The sequence below is a fragment of the Rhea americana genome, unplaced genomic scaffold (assembly GCF_003343005.1).
Source record: "Rhea americana isolate MKP2758 unplaced genomic scaffold, rheAme1 scaffold_47, whole genome shotgun sequence".
Lineage (NCBI taxonomy): Eukaryota > Metazoa > Chordata > Aves > Rheiformes > Rheidae > Rhea > Rhea americana.
Window position 1 is genome coordinate 4,694,715 of NW_028186612.1, and position 23,999 is coordinate 4,718,713.

The window sequence follows — 23,999 nt, forward strand, 5'->3', positions numbered from 1 at the left end:
TATAACCAACATTTAGAGCTGTTCATCCCTCCTAAAATTGTTTTGTGTCACAGAAATAAAAAAAAAAAACAGGTGTCTCTCCAGAATGCCAAGAATTCCCATAATCTTGGGTACATCGCTCAACTCATCCATTCCCATCTTTGAGCATGCAGCAAGGTCAAAAGGATGTAAAGCAACAGCTTAGAGAGTTGTTAATATTTAGTTCCCACTTAACTGTACTGTTACGTCACTTCTGTGCAAAAAGATAAATGCTTCGGATCAGCAACTGAATAGGAGAAGCAGAAGCTGAAAAGGAGGTGAAAGATGCTAAGAAAGGCTGAAGAGGCGAAGTCTGATACTTGCTTTGGAACATGAACTGTAGTGTCTTACACCACTGTGCCTTGTACATCCTGAGTCTTGCGGTGCTTGTAAGTAACTGTATGAAATAAATGTTTAATTTAGTGTTTTTCAATAATTGCACAATTTCTTCTTGGAGCAGATGGTCCGATAGAGCTCTGCTTCTTTGCATGACTATCTTTTCTCTTTATTTGCTTTGGATTCTTGTTAAACAAAGCAAGATGCTGTGTAAAGTGTGATCAGCAGCAGAAGGGACACATGCTGCAGGATCTGTGTACCAATGCATTTCATTGCTTTCATACCACACACTCACTAAGGAGAAACAAAATTATTGGCAGCAGACTATTTTTATGCAGGCTTTAAAAGATAGTGACAAAGAAGAGCTGTTACAACAGAGCAATTGAGCTCAGAAAGAGTTTTCTTAAATTTTAGCAAATGAAGTCTTATTAGTTATCATTTCGTCTGCCTTTTTATTAACAATAATTTTACTTAGTATGTGAGCAGCCGAGATGCTACAGATGACAAATGAGTTGAGCCAGCAGAGATTTGTAAGCCAGAATTAGAAAAGTCTAGTAAGATTTAAAAAAAAAATCCCTAAAGGTTTTGCTGATATTTTACTTCAGGCAATGATGAGTGAACTAGAATTCAGGATCATATCAATGTCAGGAAAGGTGTGAGAAAAGTGGGGGAAGGGTAATTTCTTTGCCTTTGACAGCAATGACATTTTCAGCATCTTCCTTTTATGATCCTTGTGCTGTATCATTTCCTCTTCCCTGAGGATTATAACTCAGAGAATCTCTTCTCTGAAGGATCATTTTTGTGAGGGGCTGCACAGCAGCCAGTTCTTTGTGGTTCGAGAGAAACACAGAATTGCGAAATGACTGAAAATACTTTTTCCTGGTGTGAGGCTATGGTTTCCTTTGCATTATCTCTGCAACAAACTCTGCTCCCCTGTAGCGTGATCACAGGAGTACCATTGCTTATGAGCAGAGCATCAGGATGCTGTGCGACTAGTTAATAGTATTACCGAAAATTTCTGTAACAGCCTGTCCCATTTACCACAGAGAGCTATTACGTTCTTCTACAAAATCACACTGGTTGCAATGGGATCAAAACCCATATGTTTATGTGTAATTGGATGATATATATCTCCTAGTGTGCATTTACATATTTTATTATGATAGAGGACAGGCAAACAACTGTTATTTTGACTAGAAAATGATGGAAAAAGCCATTTGTTTTCATTGTTGGTATAACTTAATAGTATGCTTTCCCTGGAAGAGATGAAGTCAACTTTTGGAAAGTTTTTAAGTGTTTAAGAGGTTGGCTTTCAGCTGAGCTTATTTATTTATTTGTTGCTTTCATTGCTATTGTAGTTCCTACTGTAGTGTGAAAGGTATGGAGATGTTGAGCTATTCTGATGTACATGAGAGAAAACAGAAGTAAAGCAACATTCAAGTAACAAGTTTTGCATGATGCTATGAAAACACCCATAATACTTAATTTGTTTTCTATCCAATGTGTGGTTTCCATGTTCATCTTAAGAGCATGATCTGACAGGGTCATTTTTATTTTTTATTTTTTTTTAATGACACAAGAAAGACTTTCAGCTGGGACCCTCTGACAAGATGAGAGATCTGTTTGATTTTCAGTGGTTATGCTAACCCACAACTCCATTTAATACAGTAATTAGTGGAGGCAGCAACCACAAATTTCTATTTGGAACGTTTCACTGCTTACTTCTTTTGCAGTTTCGGTCTTGCACCTCAGCAAGAAGGTTTTCATATAACATAATTTTGGAAGATAGCCCCGAAGGAGTGGGGCAGCAGGGGCAACCCTAGGTATCAGGTACTGCCATGGGCTCAGGGGGGCTGGTCAGGGCCAGACAGGCATATTAGTGCCTTCAGGGCCCTGACAGCAGCTCAGCTTGGGTGAGCCTTCCTTCATTACATCAATTCCCCTTTCAGTTCTTTAATCTAGAAAAAGCTCTAATACTCACAGGATATTTTTAGCTTCCACGTTTTCCACTTGCTCCTTACTCTTTGTATCCATTAACTGAGGATGTTGGTTAAAGTGGACATGGATGAATGGCAATCAGTGCTCTGCCTTGCCAGTGGGAACATCGTGAATATGTAGTTGACATTTCTACATGCCAAAATCCTTAAAAGGGTGCCTAGTGTCCAGTGAGTTTGTTGCCCAGTTTGATGTGACCTGGTGGACTACTAAGGATTCTTTGAGAATGCAAACTGGTTGGAAAATCAGGGACCCTTAAAAGGCCTGCATTATCCCAGCAATAATGATAAATCAGTAAATAACATGGAAAAAAATGGCTTTTAAAAGACTCCAGAACTGTTATCCTTAAACTGGCATGGACTTGGAGCAATGAGTTGCAAAACTGTCGTCCATCTGTTGTCTCCTCCTTGAGTTCCTCTTCTTTTAAATCCTGTTAACAGTCACTGAAACTTGTCAGATAAGTTTCTCTCTTTTTTTTTTTACTTGAAAGTCATATGTGTGGATGCAGAAGCATTTCAGATTGCGTGATTAAGAATCTACTTCCTAACTAAGCCTTGCTGAAATGTTTCTTCTCTTGAAAAATGGTAAATGAAAACTTGAATGAATGGAGCTTCTTTGACTTGCTAAGTAGTTGAACCTAGATTTGCTACATCCTAGACGATCATTTTAACCTTTAGCTTCTTAAAAATCTGTTGCTGTTCAACTGGCAACAGATTTTTAAAATGAGACATATATGTTCCATTCAGCTTTGTGAAATGATTGTAGCCACTTGCCTTCAAGAGAAGAATCTGGGTTTTGGACCAAAAATGGATGGAAGAGTTTTTGCAGGTCAATGAGTCAGTCATTTGAAGAGGGAGTATCTGTTTGCAAAATCTCCATCCTCCTCTTTCTATATCACAGATCATTTTCCCCTGGATTTCTTTCATACTGCAGCAAGGTCTACAGAATAGACATGCCTGCAGATCTCACCTGCTATCCACCAAGAGAAGTTGTTCTTTACAATCTACCATCTTCAAGTATGTAAACAATCATGAAAAGTGCTAGAACCTCTACTTCATGTTTCCTCTACTAATTACCAGAATTAAGAAAAAAAAAATCAACTTGGGGTTTCTCTTTTGCCTCATCTACCCAAAACAGGAAGCTGCCTAAGGTGCAAGAGCCCACATTCATCCACCATTTCACTGAAGAGTTTAAAGTAAGATGGCAGTTATCCAAGGCTCACTCTCTGTTCTGCAGGGAGAGTAATCTCTCCTGAGGACAACTCAGCTCCTAGGTAATCTGAATCACCTTCTGAGAGAGGTGTGCAATGAAAAGACAGGAGACAGTGGGCACAAACTGAAATATATAAAAGTTTGTTTAAACATAAGAAAAAGCTTTTTTAACTGTGAGGTGGTCAGACAATGGAAGAGGTTGCCCAGAGAGGCTGTGGAGCCTCCATCCTTGGAGATACTTGGACAAGGTTCTGAGTAACCTTTCCTAGCTGACACTGCTTTGAACAGGGCTTTGGACTAGATGATATCCAGAGATGCCTTTCAACCTCAGCCATTTGGTGACTCTGTGATTCTATGCCTGTCTCTATCTATGAAATACAGAGGGTGTTTCTACAGGGAGAAACCTAACACGGGTGAACCAGCAAATTGACAGACTGAAAAAAATCTTTGTGGAGCTTCATTTCTCTATGAATCCTAGAAGCCAGAAACATCTGTCTTATTGCGAGTCAAAATATCTTTGCAGTGATGATCTGCACACAAGCCTGCGTACAGGCAGTGGTTGCAGAGGGATTCATTTGAGTCAGTGCTGGAGCCAAGATCTGATTGAGTTATTTATAGTCTAGGGGATCCTAGTGAATGGAGCATAAGGCACAGTTCACATTACCCAAAAGTAAATGTCTAAACTAAATTAAATGAACTGTGTACACAAATGCCAGTATCTCTCTATCAGGTTCATAGAAGGAGCCTACGATAAATAGATATGAACATCTGCATAGATGCAGAAACCAAGTAGAGTTGAGTTGCACACACACAGATTCATGTTTGTACAAAACAACCTCTTACACCTCTTTACCATAGTTTGGAGCTTCTAGAAGTGAGTAAAGGAGGAAGGAACAGACAATGATTTTAAGCAAGTAAATCTATGGGATGTGTTCAGAGTGTTTGGGAATCTGATTCTACATCTTTATAGAGACAGATGTTCTAGGGAGGTGGATATACCTAGAACAGAGCCTGAATGGGAGCGGGATAAATCTTTTCACTTTATTTTTCCTACATTCTGTCATAACAGTGTTTATTCAAGCAATAGTTAATACTGTCCTGAATATAAACTGTGAGAACATCTCTTAAGGTCAAGGCTTTTTAGAGGAGGAGGCAATAATTTAAATTCCTGACACTTGATCAGCCTCACCTTTTTCTTTGAGATGCCTGAGGTAAAATGTTCTTATGAGTTTGGAGATTTATAAAGAAAAAGAAAAAATACATATTCTGGACTAGTTAGCAAGCCAAACATTCTTTATTCTTGCCATGAACATTTCAGTGAGCGAAGACAGTTTTCACAGGCAAAATACATCTAGTCATTTCTTTTATGCCAAGAGAAATAATTTAGGACCATGCAAATGGGTACATTTCCTGTCTGCTGAGATTTTTCTGGGCATAGTTCACCAGACCAAGAGAATGCTGTAAAATAGTTTTTCAATAAATGGACAACTGTTTTTTTTTTTTCCTAATGACTATTAAAGCTACTTTTTGCAACAGCTTCCATACACAAAGGGAAAATGAGGTTTTCAGCATAGATGACTTTCATTGTCTAGGGTGAGTGTCAGGAGAGGAAAATAGATAAATGTTGGTATGAGAAGAGATAGCAGATGAACTGTCTACCAGTTTAACAGGAAAACCTAAAAGTGCAGTAGGTGGGAAGCAGAACAGCTCCTTGAAATACATACACTTGGGTAAATGCCATTTACAACCACCATGGTCCAGGCCCCAGAAGGGAAAGGGATGCACAGTGAATCCAGCGCTCTCTTAAAAAAGTAGGCTAGAAGCCTAGAGTTAGTCAACGAACAGTTCAAATGCTCTGCAGATCAGCACGGGATAAGGATGTTAACACGGAGGGGAAACACCGGTTTGATAGAACCATTATGTTCTGCCCTCTGAACGACCTGAAAGCAAGCTATTTATTTCCCAGATTCCCTGAATATTAATTGTCCTTGTGCGGAACAAAACCGAGCCATATGCCAACCACCTGCTCACCACGCAGCTCGTATCCTGATTTTATTTCCTTGTGTGTGTGGTGCGTGCGTGTGTTTGTATGTCTGTATACACACATACACAATGCACTGGCACCCATGGCCCGGGAGCAGAGCTGAGCTGCGAGTGTCACCGGCTGCAGCCGGCCTGCCAGGACGGGAGACAACAGCTACGGCTGGGCAAAGCACGCAATGTTTTTTGGGGGGAAAAGGTGCGTGTGCTTTCCTACAGGGCACGCACGGGGCGGTCTGGATCCCTTCAAACTCTCTTGCAGTAAGCAGCTTGACTAAGCAACGAAAGTGAGAAAGCAGAAAAGAGGCTATTGTTAAAATTCTGGATGCCAATTTTTTCTATACCCCAAAGCAACGAATGCTGTTGGTCAGAGTTTTTCTCTAAACAACAGAATTTTACATCTTACCCTGTATATAGAAAGGCAGGTAGTAGAAGAGAGAGAATGGATTCATTCCTTCTGGAGTGAATGGTTGAAGGGCCCATTCAGAAGACAATTTTTGAAGCAAGCATACTTGGTTCTACATGTTTCACTGGAGGTTAGCAGGGGCATGTCTGTTCTGGGAAGTAGGAGGGCTTTGCAGCATGCCCACAGTGTTGGTTCCTTCACTTAAGAGGAGATGCTTCCAGGTATGCTCTGTTTCCTGGGCCCAGAAGAGACTAAAATAATGGTGTAAATAAGGCCTGCACCCAAACCTGGGCTCTAGGAAAGTCTTTGAAGCATTGCAATAAAATACAGCCAGAGAAATCTTGTGCACTTTCCAGTATGAAGCCTTAGCTCTATTCTCTAACAGCTGTACTGACTGAGGATCTGCTCTAATATAAATCAGCACCTCTCAGCTGCCTTTGGCAGGGCTCAGCTGGATTCACTAGCTGAAAACATTCAACGTTTTGTCAGGAGACAGTCAGTGTCTGTTAGCAGGCAGGGCTCTGTGGCACTTCCACTGCTAAATCCTAAGCCAGTGCTCTACAATTTTTATGCAGCCTTGTTAGCTGCATAAGCGTGGGTCTGGACTTAATGGCGCATGAGATCCTTCCCAACCCCTTATTCCTAATCATCTTAAACTCTTCTCGCTCTAGGTTGCTGGGAATGTTCACCCAGAATGTGATTTTATAACTGAGCTGAAGAAAAAGGAGGTTGAATGTCTGAAGGACTCAGAAGAGCGTGGAAATGCAACGCCAGGTATCTATGAGTGAAGGCTGAAAAGAGAGATGAAGAAGTGAGACTCTGCTAGAGTCAGGACAGAGCATACTGGCAATGTGAACTCGTTCTCCTGCTATGTGATATGGAATGTACTCTGTGTATAAGTCAAACAGTTTGAATGTTTCATTCAATGTCCCACATCCCTGTGCTCTGGTCAGCTTTTCTTCTATTTCCCTTTCCCCTATTCCTTCTGTTTCTTTTTTTTTTCCAGCCCTTTTTCATATTTGGATATGGACAGTCTATCTCTCTGAGTGCATCCAGTCCCACTCTTTCCCCTATCCATCTGGTTCAGATAGCAGTGATGAAGCAGCTGTATCTATTGACTCATGCAGTTATTGCAGGTTAGGTCTCTTCCCCGATTGCTTGATTTTGCATAGCGTACACAAGCCAAAGCCTAGGGTTTCTTACAAGACTGATTTTTGTTAATCAGTTCCTCCAAGTCATAACAAGGTCATCACTTGCTATCTTGTTTGATCTTATCAGAAGCTAGCAATGGCCTCCACGTTTTAGTTCTACTGTATCAAATATATGCTTTTAAAACATAAAGTTCAGTGAATAGGGATAGTTCAAACTGAAATGTTCACTGCGTGTCACCTGAGAAAAGGAGAATTTTACTCCTTATTGTGTGGAGAAGTCGTTATTATAGCCAGTCAATCACAGAATCTGCTCTGTGAGAAAATTTGGCATCTTCAGAAAGACGAGGGTCTTAAATGCAGTGGTAAGTGTGCTGAAACTTTCCCCTTAAGAAATGAGTTTGAAGAAGGGATGGTAGACAGAAGCTGAATCTGTTCAAACTCCCAGAAGGGAGTTTGACTGCAAAAGTTGCTGTATCTTACTGTTTTGTCCTGTCAAAGAATACAGCCTAAGGTATATTCCGGTGTGCAGGAAGAATCACTGACAGGTAGGAAAGTGGCTACGGGAAGGTGAATATACAGAGATGGAAGAATGTGCTTATTTTATTCCTTTACATTTAGGTGTCTACACCTAGGTGCCTGCTTGTGATTAAGGTCTAAGTTTCTATCGTAGTTAACGGAGCTATATCAGTGCAGTCAGTGAAGCCTAAAGACATGGTCAGCCTCAAGCAGACACCTAGCTTGGAACAGCTGGATAAAGACCTTAGCTTGGATCTTAGTTGTAGATCAGGTGTGTGTTTTTTTTTTTTTTTTTTTATCTTCCATTCTTTCTTTCTTTTCTTTGTCCCACTTCTTATCTGTCTTATAAAAACACTTAAAAACTGAATTGTTTGGTTTGGAAATTCTTAAAAAGTATCTGTATTTGCTTATTAACTTACACCGAGTGTTGGATAACTTCAGTAAATCCTTGTGTAAAGGTGTGTTGATCACTAAAACCGGGATAACCTCCTAAAAAGTGCCATAACTTGGTCTTTCTTCCAGTTGCCCATTCTCTCACATTTCCAGAATACAGTTCATTTATTGCATTATCTCTAAAAAAAAATCACCCTAGTCTAAGACAGGTCTAACTTAAGCAGAGTAAATAGTCCTCTGGAGGTGTTTATATATCATTATAGATTAAAAATTAAGCCTGCATCATTTTTATAAGAAATGTAACTGGTAGCGGGACAAAGTTAAAAAGAAAATTCGTTCATTTTGATCAAATTTAATTATGATTAAAAATATATTTTGCTTTCTATTTGCGAGGTTGCAAGAGAAGCTGGGACAAGCTACTGTGCTGGCCAGAAGCAGATGCTGGAGAGACACTTGCCTTACCCTGCCCAAACATCCTCTTTCACTTCATGAAGGAGCCAGGTGATGCACCAGCATGACTCTACTATTATTTTGTCCCAAGCCTGGGAAGCACACTTCTTTAAAAAAATGGCTCAATGAAATTCCTGCCCTGTGCTAAGATCAGAAAAAAAGATTTTTCATTACTGGAAAGATTTTCATAGAAGCTGAGAGCACTTGGCAGTTCTCCTTAGATCTTAAGCAGTATCCAGCTGGATATAATCCCATAGTCTGTGATGAGACCCTGAGCTGAAGAACACTGAAATCAATGGAGTGATTCTATGAGTGACTCCCATTAGTTTCCACAGTCTTTGGGATCAGCTCGTTGGGTAACTTTTCTATCAAGCTCATACAAGGGTTGTCTGGGTCAGAATTTAAGCATGGGCTTTTATGAGATTTATGCTCTGCTTGGTGTGGGATGAAATGAAAGGCTGAGGAATGAATAACGTGATTGTACTTTAAGATCAAGGTTGGTGGTACAAAATAAAATTTTGTCATTAAGTTAGTATGGGTATTGGATCAAATGCAAGACTGTGCAAGCTAATGCGGTTCAGTGTCTTTGTGGCTGCTTACTTTCTGGGTGACTTTGACCAGGAACAATTTGCAAGCCCATAAAGAGGAAATGATCTTCCAGGAAAGGTCTAAATTTGGCAGTTCTACAAGAAGAAGAAAAAAAAGGAAAACCTAACCTATGCCTCATCCAACACATGCTAGTTATAAATGAGGGATAAGGAAAATCCCTTTCATCTGTGCAGTTTCATTTCCTGCTCTGAGTTTCTCTTACTTATCCTTCATCTGACTCATAAATCTTTTTAAATATGGAAACGTGTTACCTTCACAGAAAAACTTATACCAGCCTTAATCTCCAAAGAAAGAGTAAGACTGTGGGGAGGTGCTGTGAGAGAATGGTGCATTAGACGGGTGAGTGCTGAATGAGGCAAAAGTCTGATGGAGCAGTGCTTCCCAATCTTTTTCAGCGGACCTCCTTGCCATTGCTGTGATTTCTTCCTTACCCCTTCCCACTTCTACTTTTTTCTCTGTTTCTCCCCTTGGTTTATATCCAGATCAAAATTAAAAGTTCTATACCTGAATATTTGTACGTAGGCGTGCATACCAACTCTGTGAGATGCTAATGGAGATGGTCCTTTCATGCTAGCAAGATCTCTTGGTTTTTGTTTTCTGTGGTCTGTGGCTCTTCACCGATTAAAAAAAAAGAAAAAAAGAAAAAAAAAGTGCTTCTATTTCAGCTGGGCTGGTGAGAAGGAACTGCACAAAGAAAGGGTGGTCTGACCCGTTCCCTTCCTACCATATTGCTTGTCCAGTTGAAGATGAGATTCCATTTGAAGAAGTAAGTTTGATTAAATAAATATTTGAGTGATGTACTAACATTATAGGATTCCTTTCTATTTCTGAAGACCCCTGGGGAAGGAAACTCAGCTGAACCTGAAATGTTCTTACCACATATGGAATGCAGTTCAAATTTTACTCTGGTCTCTGGAGAATTATTAAGGATATTTTATTATTCATGCTTAACAGTGTAATAAAGTCAGTTGCAAATTCCATAGACTTGTGAGGTTCTGTTGAACTTGTGCCAAGATATATCAGCTAAAGGTGAGACCCACAGTCTTCATAAAATATGGATTAAGTTATTTAAGACCTGTCATTTGGAAGATTTTACAGCATCACAACAGTACAGTAAATATGTTGCTTTAGTATGAGTTTTTCAAGTTCTGCAAAATCTTAGTTCTAGAGGGGATGTTGGTTTCTCATTCTGCCTTTCACAGTTTAACTTGATTCATCAAGGAAGCAGAAATAAAATATGTGCTCCAAAATCCAGATCTCTGTAATGCAGATCAGAAACAGACCTAGCAGTTCAGTTAAATTTGTGAACTCTGTGACATTTAAACTTTATCTAGACAGAAAAGAATTAATGCTTGATCTGATGAGGATACCAATATACTGTATAGATATGCTTAGCCTGATATAACTACTCTTTCAGAGAAAAGAAACAAGTCTAAGTAATGAATATGATATCACTTACTGAAAAACTATCACAGTCCTGCTAGTGTTATATGAAATCTGTGTTGTGATTGGAACTTACTGCTTATTAGCTACTTCAGAGTAAACTAGGAATAACTCAGTGGAATGAATCAGAAAAATATCTACTAAAGTAAACAGATAGAAAGGAGATGGGAATTAACCCCTGCAGACTGAGTAGGATTTACGTCATCAAACTTAAGATGTTAAAAATTAGTTTTCTAGTCCAATACTAATTCTTTGCACTACCTCTATACAGAGTAGGCACCACACTTTTGACCTTATTAGTAGGGCAAATGTCTTCTTTTTTGTCCAACATAGAGAAACTGAAAATAATATTCATACCATATTTGATATGATGACCACTGAGCTTGCTGCAGAGAGCTTAGTTCATATGGCACTGGAGATATTTGTCTTTCTGTCTTCCCACTGTTCTCTGTACTGGTTACTATCGTACTGTTTAACTCAAACTTCCTTTGCAGTCTCTGAGCCACAGTACCTGCTGCTTTCTGTAAATAAACACTGCTGAACTGTAACTCTTGATTTCCATCACCCTCCTTTATTTTATTGCTTCCTTGCAGTTCTGGTGTAAAAACAATCACAAATAAGTCTGCTGCATTTTTTTGGCAGTAATCCATATTTTGTGTCTAAGTGAACTCCTCAGCTGCTTGTTTATCCACTTAAGGATTGGATTATTGCTTTGTGTGTTTTCATCTCTGATTTGTAAGTGGAGGTGGCAAGCTAAGACGAACCTAGCACAGCTTTGGTATGCTTCTTATGAAGTGGTATCTTCTAGACTTCCTGCGTAGCTTTGAAGCTCTGATGCCTTGTTTCAGCTGTGGCTGGAATTTTGCATAGTCAGGTATATTGTAAATCATATACAATCTATGATTCGTCCATCAATTAGAATAAATGCATCTTATTTTACTTCTTTTACTTATTTACTTGTACTTTCCACATTATTTAATTGTACCAACCTGAAAAAAAAATGTTGTGTAGTCCAAAGCTAATCACCACAGAGTAGACATATATTAAAGCTTTAGTTTTGAGCACTGGGACAGGTTGCCCAGAGAGGTTGTGGAGTCTCCTTCTCTGGAGATATTCAAAACTCACCTGGAAGTGATCCTGTCTGATGTGCTCTAGATGCCCCTGCTTGAGTGGGGGGGTTGGACTAGAATTTTGCTGGCTATGTCCACACTTGTAAATAAAACAGACTAGAGACCTTTCTGTGTTGTCCCAGACAATATTGTCCCACTGTCCCAGTGGGGGCAGTGCTGGAACAGCCTGTGGCTTTTTTCTATTCTCAGTCGTGGCCAGGAAATATGAATTAGACTGGGCCAAAATTGATCCAGGATTGCATTAACAATTAAACAGACAGTCCCGTGACCACGCTCGGATGCTGCCCTTTTTAGTACTTTAGATTCATCTGCTCAGACTTAGACTGATAACTTTTAGATACCTAGAATAAATGAAATAAATCCTAGACAATATCAGCCTTATAATGACTTAAGTCTCAAAGAATTAAACTTTAAAACAAGTCTCTGTCCTTCCCCACAGTGAACTGCATAGTTGTGTGGATGTTAGGATATAGAAACATTGAAACTGGACCCAAAGTGCAGACCATGTGAGATTAAAAGGAAAGAACTGGACTGCATTTTAATTTCAGATCTGCAGCCTACGCCTTATCCATTCTATTTTCTGCTTCCCTGGGTGATGTTTGAAGTCAGCTCATCCTCACTTAAGAAGCATGTGTGATTGACTATCTGATTGAGTAAAATTTGAGTTTGGGAATAAGGATGAAGGGAAAAAAAGGATAAACTTCAAAATAAAATAGAAAAATAATAGAAAGTGCAAAAGAATAGGTGGCAAGGCTGTAAGTAAAGAAGTAGATTGAAGGGAAGTCGAGAGACATAAGGAAAGATTGGTGCAGCACTCTTTATTCATCACACAGACAGCTATCAAAAAGATTATCCTTCTAGTACTGCTGTGGAGAAAATGAAATGCCATGTTTATTGAAGTATATAAGAGTTTTTTTCCAACACCTTTGAGTGAGACGGACTTAGTTTTTTAGGATCTTATGAATGAGCTTGAAACCATCTTAAAACTTCTCAAACTGTGCTATGTCCATGCATCCATAGAATGGGTCTTCATAAAAAAAGTCATGAATGTTTGATTTCCATTGAATTTTGCTTTGGGATTAAAGGGGACAAAAAGGCAGTCAGGGATGTGAACAGACTGGAAGCACCAACTAAAGCAAAACTATCGGAATTTTTAAAACAGCTTTCATTTGGCTGCAGGTTATGTGACGATTCATTCTCTTTTTTTTACAGCAATCTTACTTTTCTACTATAAAGATCATCTATACTGTAGGATACAGTATATCTATCACCTCACTTATTATTGCTGTGACAGTTCTTATTGCATTCAGGTATGTAGAGTTGTCCTTTAACATTAACTCATTTAATAGTCCTTCGATCATGTCAGAAAACATTAGACATAAAAAAATAGTACAGATAGAAATTCAGAAAAATGAAACCGATAGACAGGATTGGTTTAATAATATTAAATTGAGGCTAGCCATGAAAGAATATGATCAAAGAAAGTCAGAAATGAGAAGAATCAGAGCTGGGAAATAAACCCAGGCTGTCTACTGGCAGAAGTTAGCAACTCGCTTTGATCCTAAATAACGGGTAGGTATGTTTGTTTGCTTTAGCTGGAATGAAGGACACTTTCGGTAAGCTAAGTGTGCTTGTCTTGTACAGGCTCAGTTGATTTTATATTAATGAGAAGATAAAAGAAAAACTCCATTCTGCGTCAGTGTTCCTACAGTACTGTGTATATGAACACGGAAATATTTGTACTCTAGACAAGTTTTGAAAGTTTGGCTCTGAATTTGGCTAAGATGGTATGATTTCTTTCCTACTGAACTATCCACCTATGAGGCATTTTCAGGTAATAATTAGGGTATTTGGAGTAAAAGCGGTTGTTTATTATCACTTTTACTGTATAGATCATGTTTGCTGTCATGTAGCGTTTGTTTTATTAATCTTTGTTTGTTCCATGTAATTGTTTATACCTTTGAGTAAAACTTGGAGGTTTATTATTATGTTGTGAAAATCAGGTTTCCCTGGGGAAAGTTTCTCGACCTCTGTGGTTCCTAGCTCATGCCTGGAAATCAGCAGATACGCTCGTTGACAGCCACGCTGACCTTGTGAAAACAAAGCAAGTCAAAGAAGTGGAAAGAAACAATGAACACAAAGAAACTTATAATAGGGAGGAAAGCGTTATAGTTCAACAGCGGGGTTGGTATTTCAGTTCAGCAACAAAATTCTGTATACTGTAAACTGGCTTTAAGATTAGGTGACCCTGTTTTTACCGGAACTGGAGTGAATTCAGCTTTTAATAAGACTAGGTTATCGTTTTAGCTAAGAGTTAGCTTTAAGGGAAGACATAGAATTGAAGTTGCATAACTCCTCCAAAAATCTGTATTTATCAATAGAAAAATAGTCAGAAAAATTACTTTTAACTAACTAAAGGTAAGAATTTAAAATAGATGTGCTAACTTATTTTAAAGCAGTTATCTGCATTCATTTAATTCATAAAAGTAATTCTGATAAATTAAAGAAGTAGCCTTTAATTCTGGATCAAGCTGTCTATATAGTGATTTAATGCAATTTCAATTATACATGGGATTGTGCAGTGTAGACAATCTTGCTAAATGATTATTGCCTCATTCAATGAGAAAATTCTCTATGTAGTCTGAGATATCTCTGCTTTTCTTGTGCATGGACGCTACTTAGCCACAGTCAAAATAATATCAGGGAAGGACATTGCTCAAATACAGGTTTTCCTTGGCCCAAAAATGATGCTAACTGAAAACCAGCCCTGCTCAGGTACAGAAAACATGAACTAAAGCTGAGATTCTTGGAAACTGTGAGATTCTTGGAAACATTAAGGGAGCTTGGCACCATCTAAAGGAGAGAGGAGATTAAGAGCTAGGCTGTGGGTAAATTGCACTACATGATGAAGATTCCTATTGACTAGCAACGGATTAAAGTTTTCTTTCTATATGTACCTGGAGGCATCTGAGATGGAACAAGGCCTTCTCATATATTTGAATTAATGTCAGCATAAGTGAGTGAATTACTTCAGAAGGACTTTTCTTCTTTTTATCCAGGAGGCTTCACTGTCCCAGAAATTACATCCACATACATCTCTTTTTTACTTTTATCTTAAAAGCTATTGCCATTTTCATTAAGGATGCTGTACTTTTCCAAGAGGAAGATATTGACCATTGCAGCCTCTCTACAGTAAGCACCCGAAAAGCAGGATATAGTGGTACTTGGTATTTTTTGCATGGTGTCAATATATGGTTTCGTTTTTCGTTATTACTTTTTCTTATATTTTAAATGTTAGTGTGGTATCCATCATTAATTAATTCTTTTATGCTTTATATTTTACCTTGATACACTTGGATTTCATGTCCTTCTATGTTTTGAATGCATCAGTTTGTAGTTCTGTAATACTCTAAATCTTTGTTATAGAAAAATAAGTGTTGTAATACTATTAACCTTCTATAATTTGAAGTTTAAAATTGAAGACATGTGAATGGTTCATAACACATGCTTTTAAATATGTTTTTTTCTGGAGGTGTTGGACTCTATCTTCCGAGGGAAAGCTCTGAATTGTAGCCTACGGGACATACAAGGTTCTAGGCAACAACTTGGCTTTTTTTCAGTCCAACCATAAAAACTAGCAATAAACCAACAGTTTTCAAAATCATGCTTCTGGGCTGATTTTTCTGCATTGCTCTTGGCCACACAAAATTTTAAAACTGAACTTAGGAGGAAAAGCAAAATATGATGTTTCCTTGAACATATTTTTTTCCAAGGGATATCGAGAGTTGGACTCTACTTGTATGAGGTACATTGAAGGCCAGTGCATTGGTGAGAGAAATCACATGCTTGGAAGACTGAGCTATATTTCTAGCATGGAGACCTAAAGCAAAGTCTGGTAGAGGTTGCAAGCTACTATGATAGCTAAAACTTTACTGTTCAGAAAGCTGTATTACAGCGGAAGATCTCTTTTTTAATGCATATGTAACTGTGAAATCTTACTCTGCATATCCCAGTCAGAATTACAGATGCTTAATTCATTTGCAAATGAATCACTTTTCCACATGTGTAATGTCAAAACTTTGCCTTTTTTATTCCCTAGACCAAATGCAAGATCTCAGTTGTTTTCTGTCACTACTTTATGATGACCAATTTCATGTGGTTGCTAGTAGAAGCTCTTTACCTAAACTGTCTACTACTATCATCCCTTTCTCACGGAAGAAGATATTTTTGGTGGCTTGTTCTGTTTGGCTGGGGTAAGTAAGGGTTTGAGTTGATGTTGAAAAGAGTAAGATATTCCAGAAGACTTTATCCATCTCACAAAAATACTGGAGGTGGGATCTAGTCTGTCTAATTGCTTTGCTTTTAATTTTACACATCTGCTAGTGAGGAACAATCGAATGTTTTAGAAGTAAGGCAATAAATGCCATATGAAATGTTTGGAAAATTAAGTATATTTGAGGACCCACGGAGAGACATCCAGTCACTTCATTTAGAAACCTTCTTCTCGCCACTGAAAACACAGATGCCTCCAAGGAGCTCTCCTAACTACCTAAGCGAGGTGTATCTTTCTCTATGCAACTAACAAAAAAAGCTAAGAGCTTCAGTTAATGTAGAATATTGTGAGTCTTCTTCTAAGAATGGGTCCGTCTTGAGGTGTAGCAGGTATCATCATAGGTCATGCATGGTCGTTTTGTGAATAAAGCACTCACTCAGGAGCTCTATCCACTAGATAGTTAGATGTGAGACAGCAATATCCCCAATCCTTTTTGTTGTAGTCTGCAATAAATGGATGGTTCAGACTTCAGTGGAGGCTTAAACATCAAAAATTAAGGAGCTGCCCCAAAAACCTGCTGTGTAAAGGAAAAGCCAAAGGACTCAACCCAGGGGCAACACGGGCAGGTGGAGGTGCTTTCCTAGAGACTGGAAATCTGGCTTTCAGCCAATTCAGGAAAACAATCCTTGTGTCTTGCCGCCAAAGGTTAAGGTAGGCCTGACAGCTAAGCAGACTGAACCACCCTTTGTGTTTTAGGAAGATTTGTTGTTCAGGAAGGATAAAGATAAACTGGATCTCATTCTGTCTTTGTGAATTGCTAACATTTCTGTTGTTTGAGGATTTGGTAAATGCTACTCCCTAATATTTTGTCATACTAAAAACACAACTTGTTACATAAATCCATGTTTGAATCTCCTGTTAGCATGCAGAGACTTCAGGTGAAATCACACTGATGAATACAGNTTTTCCATGTCTTTTTGTCTGGCAGGTTTCCCAACGCTTTTCACTCTTATATGGATATTAGCAAAATTCTACTTTGAAGACACAGCGTAAGTCGTTTTGTACACTGTTCTATCTTCTTGCGTTGTAATTCTAAGACAATAGTCCATCCTTTTGCCACCTCTGGATCCCTGTTATGAAGTTCTGAGTTCTGAAGGCTTATTCTGCAAAAATATGAGTGATTAACCAAAAAGAAGATGATGAAGGCTCATGTCATTTCAATGACATGTAAATAGTATTCATTACCCTCATTTCCTTTTCCTACATCATCCCTTAGATAAGTACCTGTGATGGGAGTTTTAAATTTCCATTTCACTACAGACGTAGTGAACAGGGATTATGACCTCCATTAGAGCGTATGATGGTGCAGATATAACTATGGAGGAGATTCTTCCCAGGAACCTGAGGCATTTATCTGTGCTGCAGGAAAACAAAGAAATTTTAGTGGGATAATCAGACTAAGAAAGCAAAATCTGAAGAACTTCTGGTATGAAATATTTTCTGATGCTTCTGAGGTCTGGAATGCTCACTATTTTTCACAAAGAAAATGTTTCCTGTCTTAAGTGACTTTGAAGAACAAAGCTATATTTTGGTATAATTCATGGCACCACTTAGTCAAATCTTTCATCAGAATTGTTGCATCCATGGCTGTCACTTAACATTTTGGAGTAATTTTATCTTTTTGGAAAGGGCAGGATAATCTATAAAGAATATGTCTTGTAAAAAGCTGAGTTTAAGTATTTGGATGCATGAGATATGCTGCTATACTTGCCTGAACTGCTGCAAAAATATATATGGCACATTATTTGTGCAACAAAAATATACCTGTTCAAAATTCCACTGCCACTGCTATGAGGTGTCTTGATTGTAGTGGTTACCTATACCTCTTTTCTAATCTTTCTGTTATTTTCTCAGATGCTGGGATATTAACCAAGGTTCTCCTTACTGGTGGCTAATCAAAGGGCCTATTATAATTTCTGTTGGGGTACGTGGAATGCTTCTAAACTTGTCAAAATTAATGAGGTGGAAAAAAAAACTTTAAAAATCAAATCTAGTTGCTGCTTGCTGAAATATTGTTTGCAGTAAGAAAGGGGCATGGTGGAATTTCTACAGTAAAAATATTTTATCAATTGCCTACATCTTAATTAGGCCAAAAAGAGGGAGAGAACCAGACCATAACCAAAAATCTTTCAAAGAAATCAGAGTTTTCATATAATTTTCAGTTCACGTGAAATTAGGTGGCTAAACCTTCCTTAAAGTAGTTGAAGAAGCAAGTTTTAGCCTAAGAGCATAGAATCAGCAAAAAATTTAAACCCAAGCTTTCAAGAGCTATAGGTTTATTCTTATAAACAATAACAATGATAACAGCTCTTGAGCTTGACATTTATTGAGTAAACTGGTGAACCTTAAATGATTAGGGTGTATGATTACTCCCATGTCATTAAACTCAAGTGATATGTGATAAAGCAGCTATTGGGTGGCCTTAAAGTAATCTGTTCAAAGATTAATTGGAGGACAGATGCATAAAATAAAGGGTGTAAAGGTGAAAAATGTGAATGAAGAATCTCCACTTAAAATCAGGTCACAGTTTGTTGTATTTCAGCATAGTAATACATTTCTGTCTCCTTTTAGTTTTTCCCCTACTGGTGCTCATCTGACACATATGTTTGAGGTCAAGAGATTCAGGGGATTGGGAAGATGATGCATTTTTCTGCTGGAAAGTAGTTGATGTGTGACTGAATGATTAAAAAAAAAAAAAGATTGGACTTTTTGGTGAAATGGGGACACTATCACACCAAATTAAGCATTTGGGCACACCTGGTGAAGATGTGTGCACAGCTGTTGTGTGCACGCACACACACAAAGTGCTTGCGGAGAAATTCTCTGATTGTGGAAAGCTGATTTGTAGCGTTGTACCAAATTACAACCTCAGAAAATTTGCTTCGCAAGTTAGGATTGACCCTTACTAGCTTTGGAGTTAAACTTCTTAGTTCTCTAAAGAGTCAACAAAGAGAAATAGGCGCTTTTGGTATATGATTCATCTGACTTATTTATAATAGATGTCTACACTGGGAGGAGATGACTCATCCCCACCCCACCCTAGACTCTATTGACTATGCAGGCTGGCTCTCCATTGACTGCAAAGGGAGAACAGGGTGATCAACTCAGATGCAGACATTTCATTGTAATTGTCTACACTGAGCCCTAGGAATAGTACTAATAATATCTAAAGCCAGAATTTATTGCAATAGCTGTCTTAAAACAGAAGAATGAAAATGGTATGAGCTACAAAGAAACTATGAATCATACAAGCTATTAACAAAAATAGTTCGCTTAGCAGAGTCAAATTCTCAAGTTTTCAAGTTCAGCTGTTTCTTTAAGGAGGAATGCAATGTGTTAAGATGCTTGAATGCTTCTAACAGGAGTTCTGTTAATAATCTTACACTGGTCTCGTTGAACCTGCAAAAATTGCACAATAACTGAAATCAAAAAATTATTTTCATAGAAAAGACTCATTGGAAAAAATAACTGATTTTTTTTCCCCAAAAACATTTTAAATAGGTCAGTTTCATCTTATTTATCAACATTATCAGAATTCTACTGAAAAAGCTAGACCCCAGACAAATCAACTTCAACAACTCATCTCAGTACAGGTAACGTATTGAACACAAAAATGAGCAATGGTTTATCCATAAAAGGTCATATCTTCTTTCCTAAATAGAGGAAAAACATGGTCATTGTTACAGACAGGCCCAGTTTGGCTAAGATTAAAATTCAGGAATTCCTGGCCTTATTCCATTCCTCCCAAAACCAGATAAAGTATCGGACTCATCTCACCTAATATTAACCCTCCAAACACGAAGTAGTTATACCAGTTTAATTATTTAACTTCCAACTACAACCAGTGGAGAGAGGAGAGAACCATTCGCTGAATTCATATAAGATCTCTGATTTAGGACAGGAAAAATTGCTCTCTAGAGGTGCCGTTGTCTGTATGTTGACTACAGAGGGAGCCAGCATAGTTCTTCCTCTATATTTTGTTTTAATCGAATGCTCCAACTTTCAGTGGCTAAAATTAGGCAAGACGTATTCTCTGCTTGTGTTTTCCTGAACTGTAGTCTTAGTCAGAAAGACAAAATGACAAAATAGCATAAGAAAAGACAGGAATGTGGTACTGCTGATTGGCAATAAGCAAAAGAAATCTATTTTCAACTATTTTCTTATGACATTTGTTGCTCAGTGTTGTAGTCCCAAGAGATATGAACTCCACATGTGGGCATTTAGATCATTTTTAAACTTCTGATGATCACTTCTGCATACCGCATGCCTTGGTCTTTATTCAGGAAACTAACGTTACCTTATTTCTTTTTCTGTCCTACTTTAGACGTCTCTCAAGGTCAACTCTGCTTTTAATCCCGTTATTTGGAACCCATTATATTGTCTTCAACTTTCTTCCAGAATATACGAGCCTGGGAGTCCGGCTTTATTTAGAGCTCTGTATTGGATCTTTTCAGGTAAATCCACTCCAGAGGCACCAGGTTTATTAGATTTTCTAATTTAATCCAGTTTCTACGTAACAGCTAGTAGTGCTACCAGTGGTATCTTTCCCATCTTCTCTGAAAAGATTAGTCCACTTTGGGCTGACATTAAACCATCCAGGGTCAATCAAAGCTGGAACTCCAGACTCCATTCTAACTTTTTGGCAATAAATGAATAGAGAGGTGAACAAATTAACACAGAATAGATCCAGGAGCTGTGCCACATTATTCCTCTTGAGGATTTAACCCATCCTGTTTATCCTCCCATATCGATCAATCCTGTCCAAATACACTTTGCAGAACCCACTCCTGAGTATCCACACTTGGGTTTGTCATTCACTGAGTTAAGTAACAATGTAAAGAAAAAGTAAACTAAACGAAATGATGAGATGTTTAGCTAATATCTGTCCACACAGGTCCACTGACTTGACAGGATTTTCCTGGCTTATTTCAGTTCAGGATATTACCAAAAATATTCAGTAAGCCATATTTTTGATCTCGTCTGATATACTACAAAGACACAGAAATTGACTGAAAACCTGTATGAGCGCTGTGCACAGGATCTCCTTATGAGATATGTATATTTCCCTACTGATTTACACAGCCTAAAAAAATAGCTTGCAGTATGTTTGGCTGTAGAACCCACCACACTTTTGCCAGCATAACCCAAAGAGAAATCCATTTTCCAGTTTCTGCCCTTACCAGCTTTCATGAAAGGGCACTAATTAGTTGATGGCCTGGTTGTGCAGCTTTCCTGGAGATACATACCAAATTTTCCAATTTGTAGCAATACTCTTATTTATAATGATACTTATTGTTTCACATAAACAGTAACACCATGAAGCTGGATGGTGCAAGTGGCTTTTTCAACAGTCAACTATTTTCTTTTTTCGCTTGTTTGTTCTTCTTCAGGGGTTTATTGTAGCAGTTCTCTACTGTTTCCTGAACCAAGAGGTAAGGGAATTCTTTACAATATTGCTTTGACTGGTAGACATATGGAGTTAATAATTAGTTTCATATAAGTGGATAATCAAATCTAGCGTCACAGAAAGGTCTGTTAACATGAGAATCAATGAAGTTGAATTTCATTACAATTATCTTCATGGGAATGAAGCCATCTAGTGGAGAAATGAACTGCTACTACTTTGCTCTCTAGTTCAACAAGCATTTTTATCCTTTCTGTGTGTTTTTGTCCTGCAGTGGTGCTTCGGAAACTCATGGTAGGTCCAGACTTCACAGTACAAGCCCTGAACAAATGCATATCAGAGAGATTTTCAATTACCAAAGGGTTATGGTTAAACTGGAAATAGTGTTTAACTTATAATAGTTACCCAATGTCAAAATATTCATCATATTCATTTTTTTAACACAGTCATTACGCTTCACAGTATTTCTTCACATTGATATATTCTTTTCCAAATAGAATATGAAGATCTGAATTTTATTGTGCATGAGGCAGGGAATCATTCCACTTAGCTTTAGCATAACTATAAAGTCAGGGCAAATTATAAAGCATTATAATAAAGATGCATCTTGAGTGAATTTCAAAGATTGCTGCAATGACCATAAAGCCACAGATTAATTTATCCTCTGTATCTTAAAGTGGGATGAAACTCTGGAATTTCCTATCTCTTTTTGGCCTGTAAGGCAGCTGAAATGGCTGTTTTAGACTTTGACTGGGATTCGGTTTCAGACTAAACTACAAGTTACTGGTTTCCAACTGATACCTTGAAAAGGGGAGAGTGTCCTAATTCATATAAGCCATCCCACAGAGCATCTTCTAGAGCATCAAAGGTATGTTTTGGAGGTGAATCCTGCTCCTAACCAACATAGCTGGTGACACTTTAAGAGCTATTCCAGTGGCCAAGTGCAGATGCTTGCGTTAGTGTGAGCTGACCTGCTCTGTAGACTCCAAGGACTATATTGACTAGATACGCATTTCCAAGTTTAAAATTTAGTGGTGATTGATTGAACACAAGCAACATTATATAACACTCCACCAGCCTGTTAATAATCCTAATATTTTCTGGAGATAGGTAATATAGCTTTACGTCCAACTTGACACCCCAGAAATACAACCTTCCAAATTAGATATTTCATTCTTATTAAACATCTGGGAAGACAAATTTCTAAAGAGAATTAAATGTGAAAGCAGGCTTTAGTGGCTGGTCTGGACCCAGCCACTGTGGACATGTGTGCATGGTTACTAACAACAGAAAGCAAATGTCTCTTGACTGTTGATGGCTTTCCCCTCCCAATCTTAAATAGGAAAGTAGTATTTATTATTTCTCAGCCACAAGTTGGTGAGTGCTGCAGATTATACGTTTCTAGAAACAGCTGGAAACAAGAAGACATCCCTTAGCAACCGACAAAGAACATGCAATGTGGAGAGGATGTGTTTAATTCTGTAGGCAGTGTTGGTGAGACTATTACTGGAAAATATTTCCAGTGGAATGTTTTAAAAAAATGGAGAAGGTACTGAAAGAGCCTGAGAAAATGTTTTACAGTGCTAGAGTTAGAAAGCTCAAGTTGTTTCATTTCTCAGAAGAGGTTTAAGTAATTTGACTGTGTACAAATACATCATAGTATAAGTACTTTGATGTGGAGAAAGTTACTTAGTGCTAATGGGCTTTTTAATTCAGCAGAGGAAGGTGGACTGAGGTTTACTGTGTGGAAATTGAAATCAGATAGCTTAAAAATGGAAGTGAGTCTTTTTCCTTTTTGCTGTGCCACAGCTCTAACAATAACCTTTGATTGCTGGGCCCAGAACCATTAAGTAGGACCACAGGACTGGGAGGACCCACCTAAAGTGAGTCGTTACTTCCTGAACGTAAGAGCGGTGTTCATTTGCCCCTTTGAACAGTGGAGATCCAACTGAGCTAGCCACACTAGGCTTTTTCATTGCTGCAGAGAAACAAGCATGCTAAGAAAAGCCAGACGAAAAATTCTCTGGAGGTTCCTACTTTTCTGTGTCAGCTAGAAAAGGAGTCCAGAGTGACTAGCTCAGACGGAGATGTCTCAGTTTTACCCATCTCTAGCCACCACTCACATCTTACCTCATCCATACCGGTCCTCCTCCCAACAGTAATTGACCATAAAATTTCATTTTCTTTCTTTCTGAGGTGCAAACGGAAATTGGCCGGAGATGGCACGGTAAGACGTACGGACTTATGCCTGTGTGGAGGAGGACAAGATGGACTACACCATCTAGTTCTGGAATGAAAATGACCACATCTGTATGCTAAATACAGCTTCAGGATCTGGAGCCTGAAAGTGATTAGGGAAAAAACACTTACTGATTACAGCTTAAACTCTCTGAGCAACTTGGAGGAAGATCTACTTCTGCAAAAGTTCTGCCCAGCAGACGTCTCTCACGGGACAAGCATTCCAGTGTCCGATCAAACACTGACTGGCTGATTGAAATAACCCTCTCACAGATATACTATGCATCACAGCAACCACAAAAATCACCTCTTTTTGGTTCATTTTC

At 38.4% G+C, this 23,999-nt stretch overlaps 1 protein-coding gene across 1 annotated transcript; it reads left to right on the forward strand.

The window, feature by feature from the left end:
* Positions 1-350: 350 nt before the first annotated feature.
* On the forward strand, positions 351-23,754 carry GHRHR (growth hormone releasing hormone receptor). Its single transcript, XM_085316414.1, has 13 exons — positions 351-407; positions 6,678-6,780; positions 8,460-8,567; positions 9,791-9,891; positions 12,911-13,008; positions 14,758-14,890; positions 15,798-15,951; positions 16,960-17,020; positions 17,886-17,955; positions 19,533-19,624; positions 20,356-20,485; positions 21,422-21,463; positions 23,632-23,754. The coding sequence occupies exons 1-13, from the start codon at positions 351-353 to the stop codon at positions 23,752-23,754; spliced, it is 1,272 nt and encodes a 423-aa protein (XP_085172540.1).
* Positions 23,755-23,999: the final 245 nt, after the last annotated feature.

Bases quoted from the DNA above. Each gene is read 5' to 3' on its own strand.
- GHRHR (XM_085316414.1), top strand. From the start codon at position 351: ATGAACTGTAGTGTCTTACACCACTGTGCCTTGTACATCCTGAGTCTT. The intron at 13,009-14,757 runs GTATGTAGAGTT...CTTTTTATCCAG, and splicing joins ACAGTTCTTATTGCATTCAG to GAGGCTTCACTGTCCCAGAA. The intron at 21,464-23,631 runs GTAAGGGAATTC...TTTCTTTCTGAG, and splicing joins ACTGTTTCCTGAACCAAGAG to GTGCAAACGGAAATTGGCCG.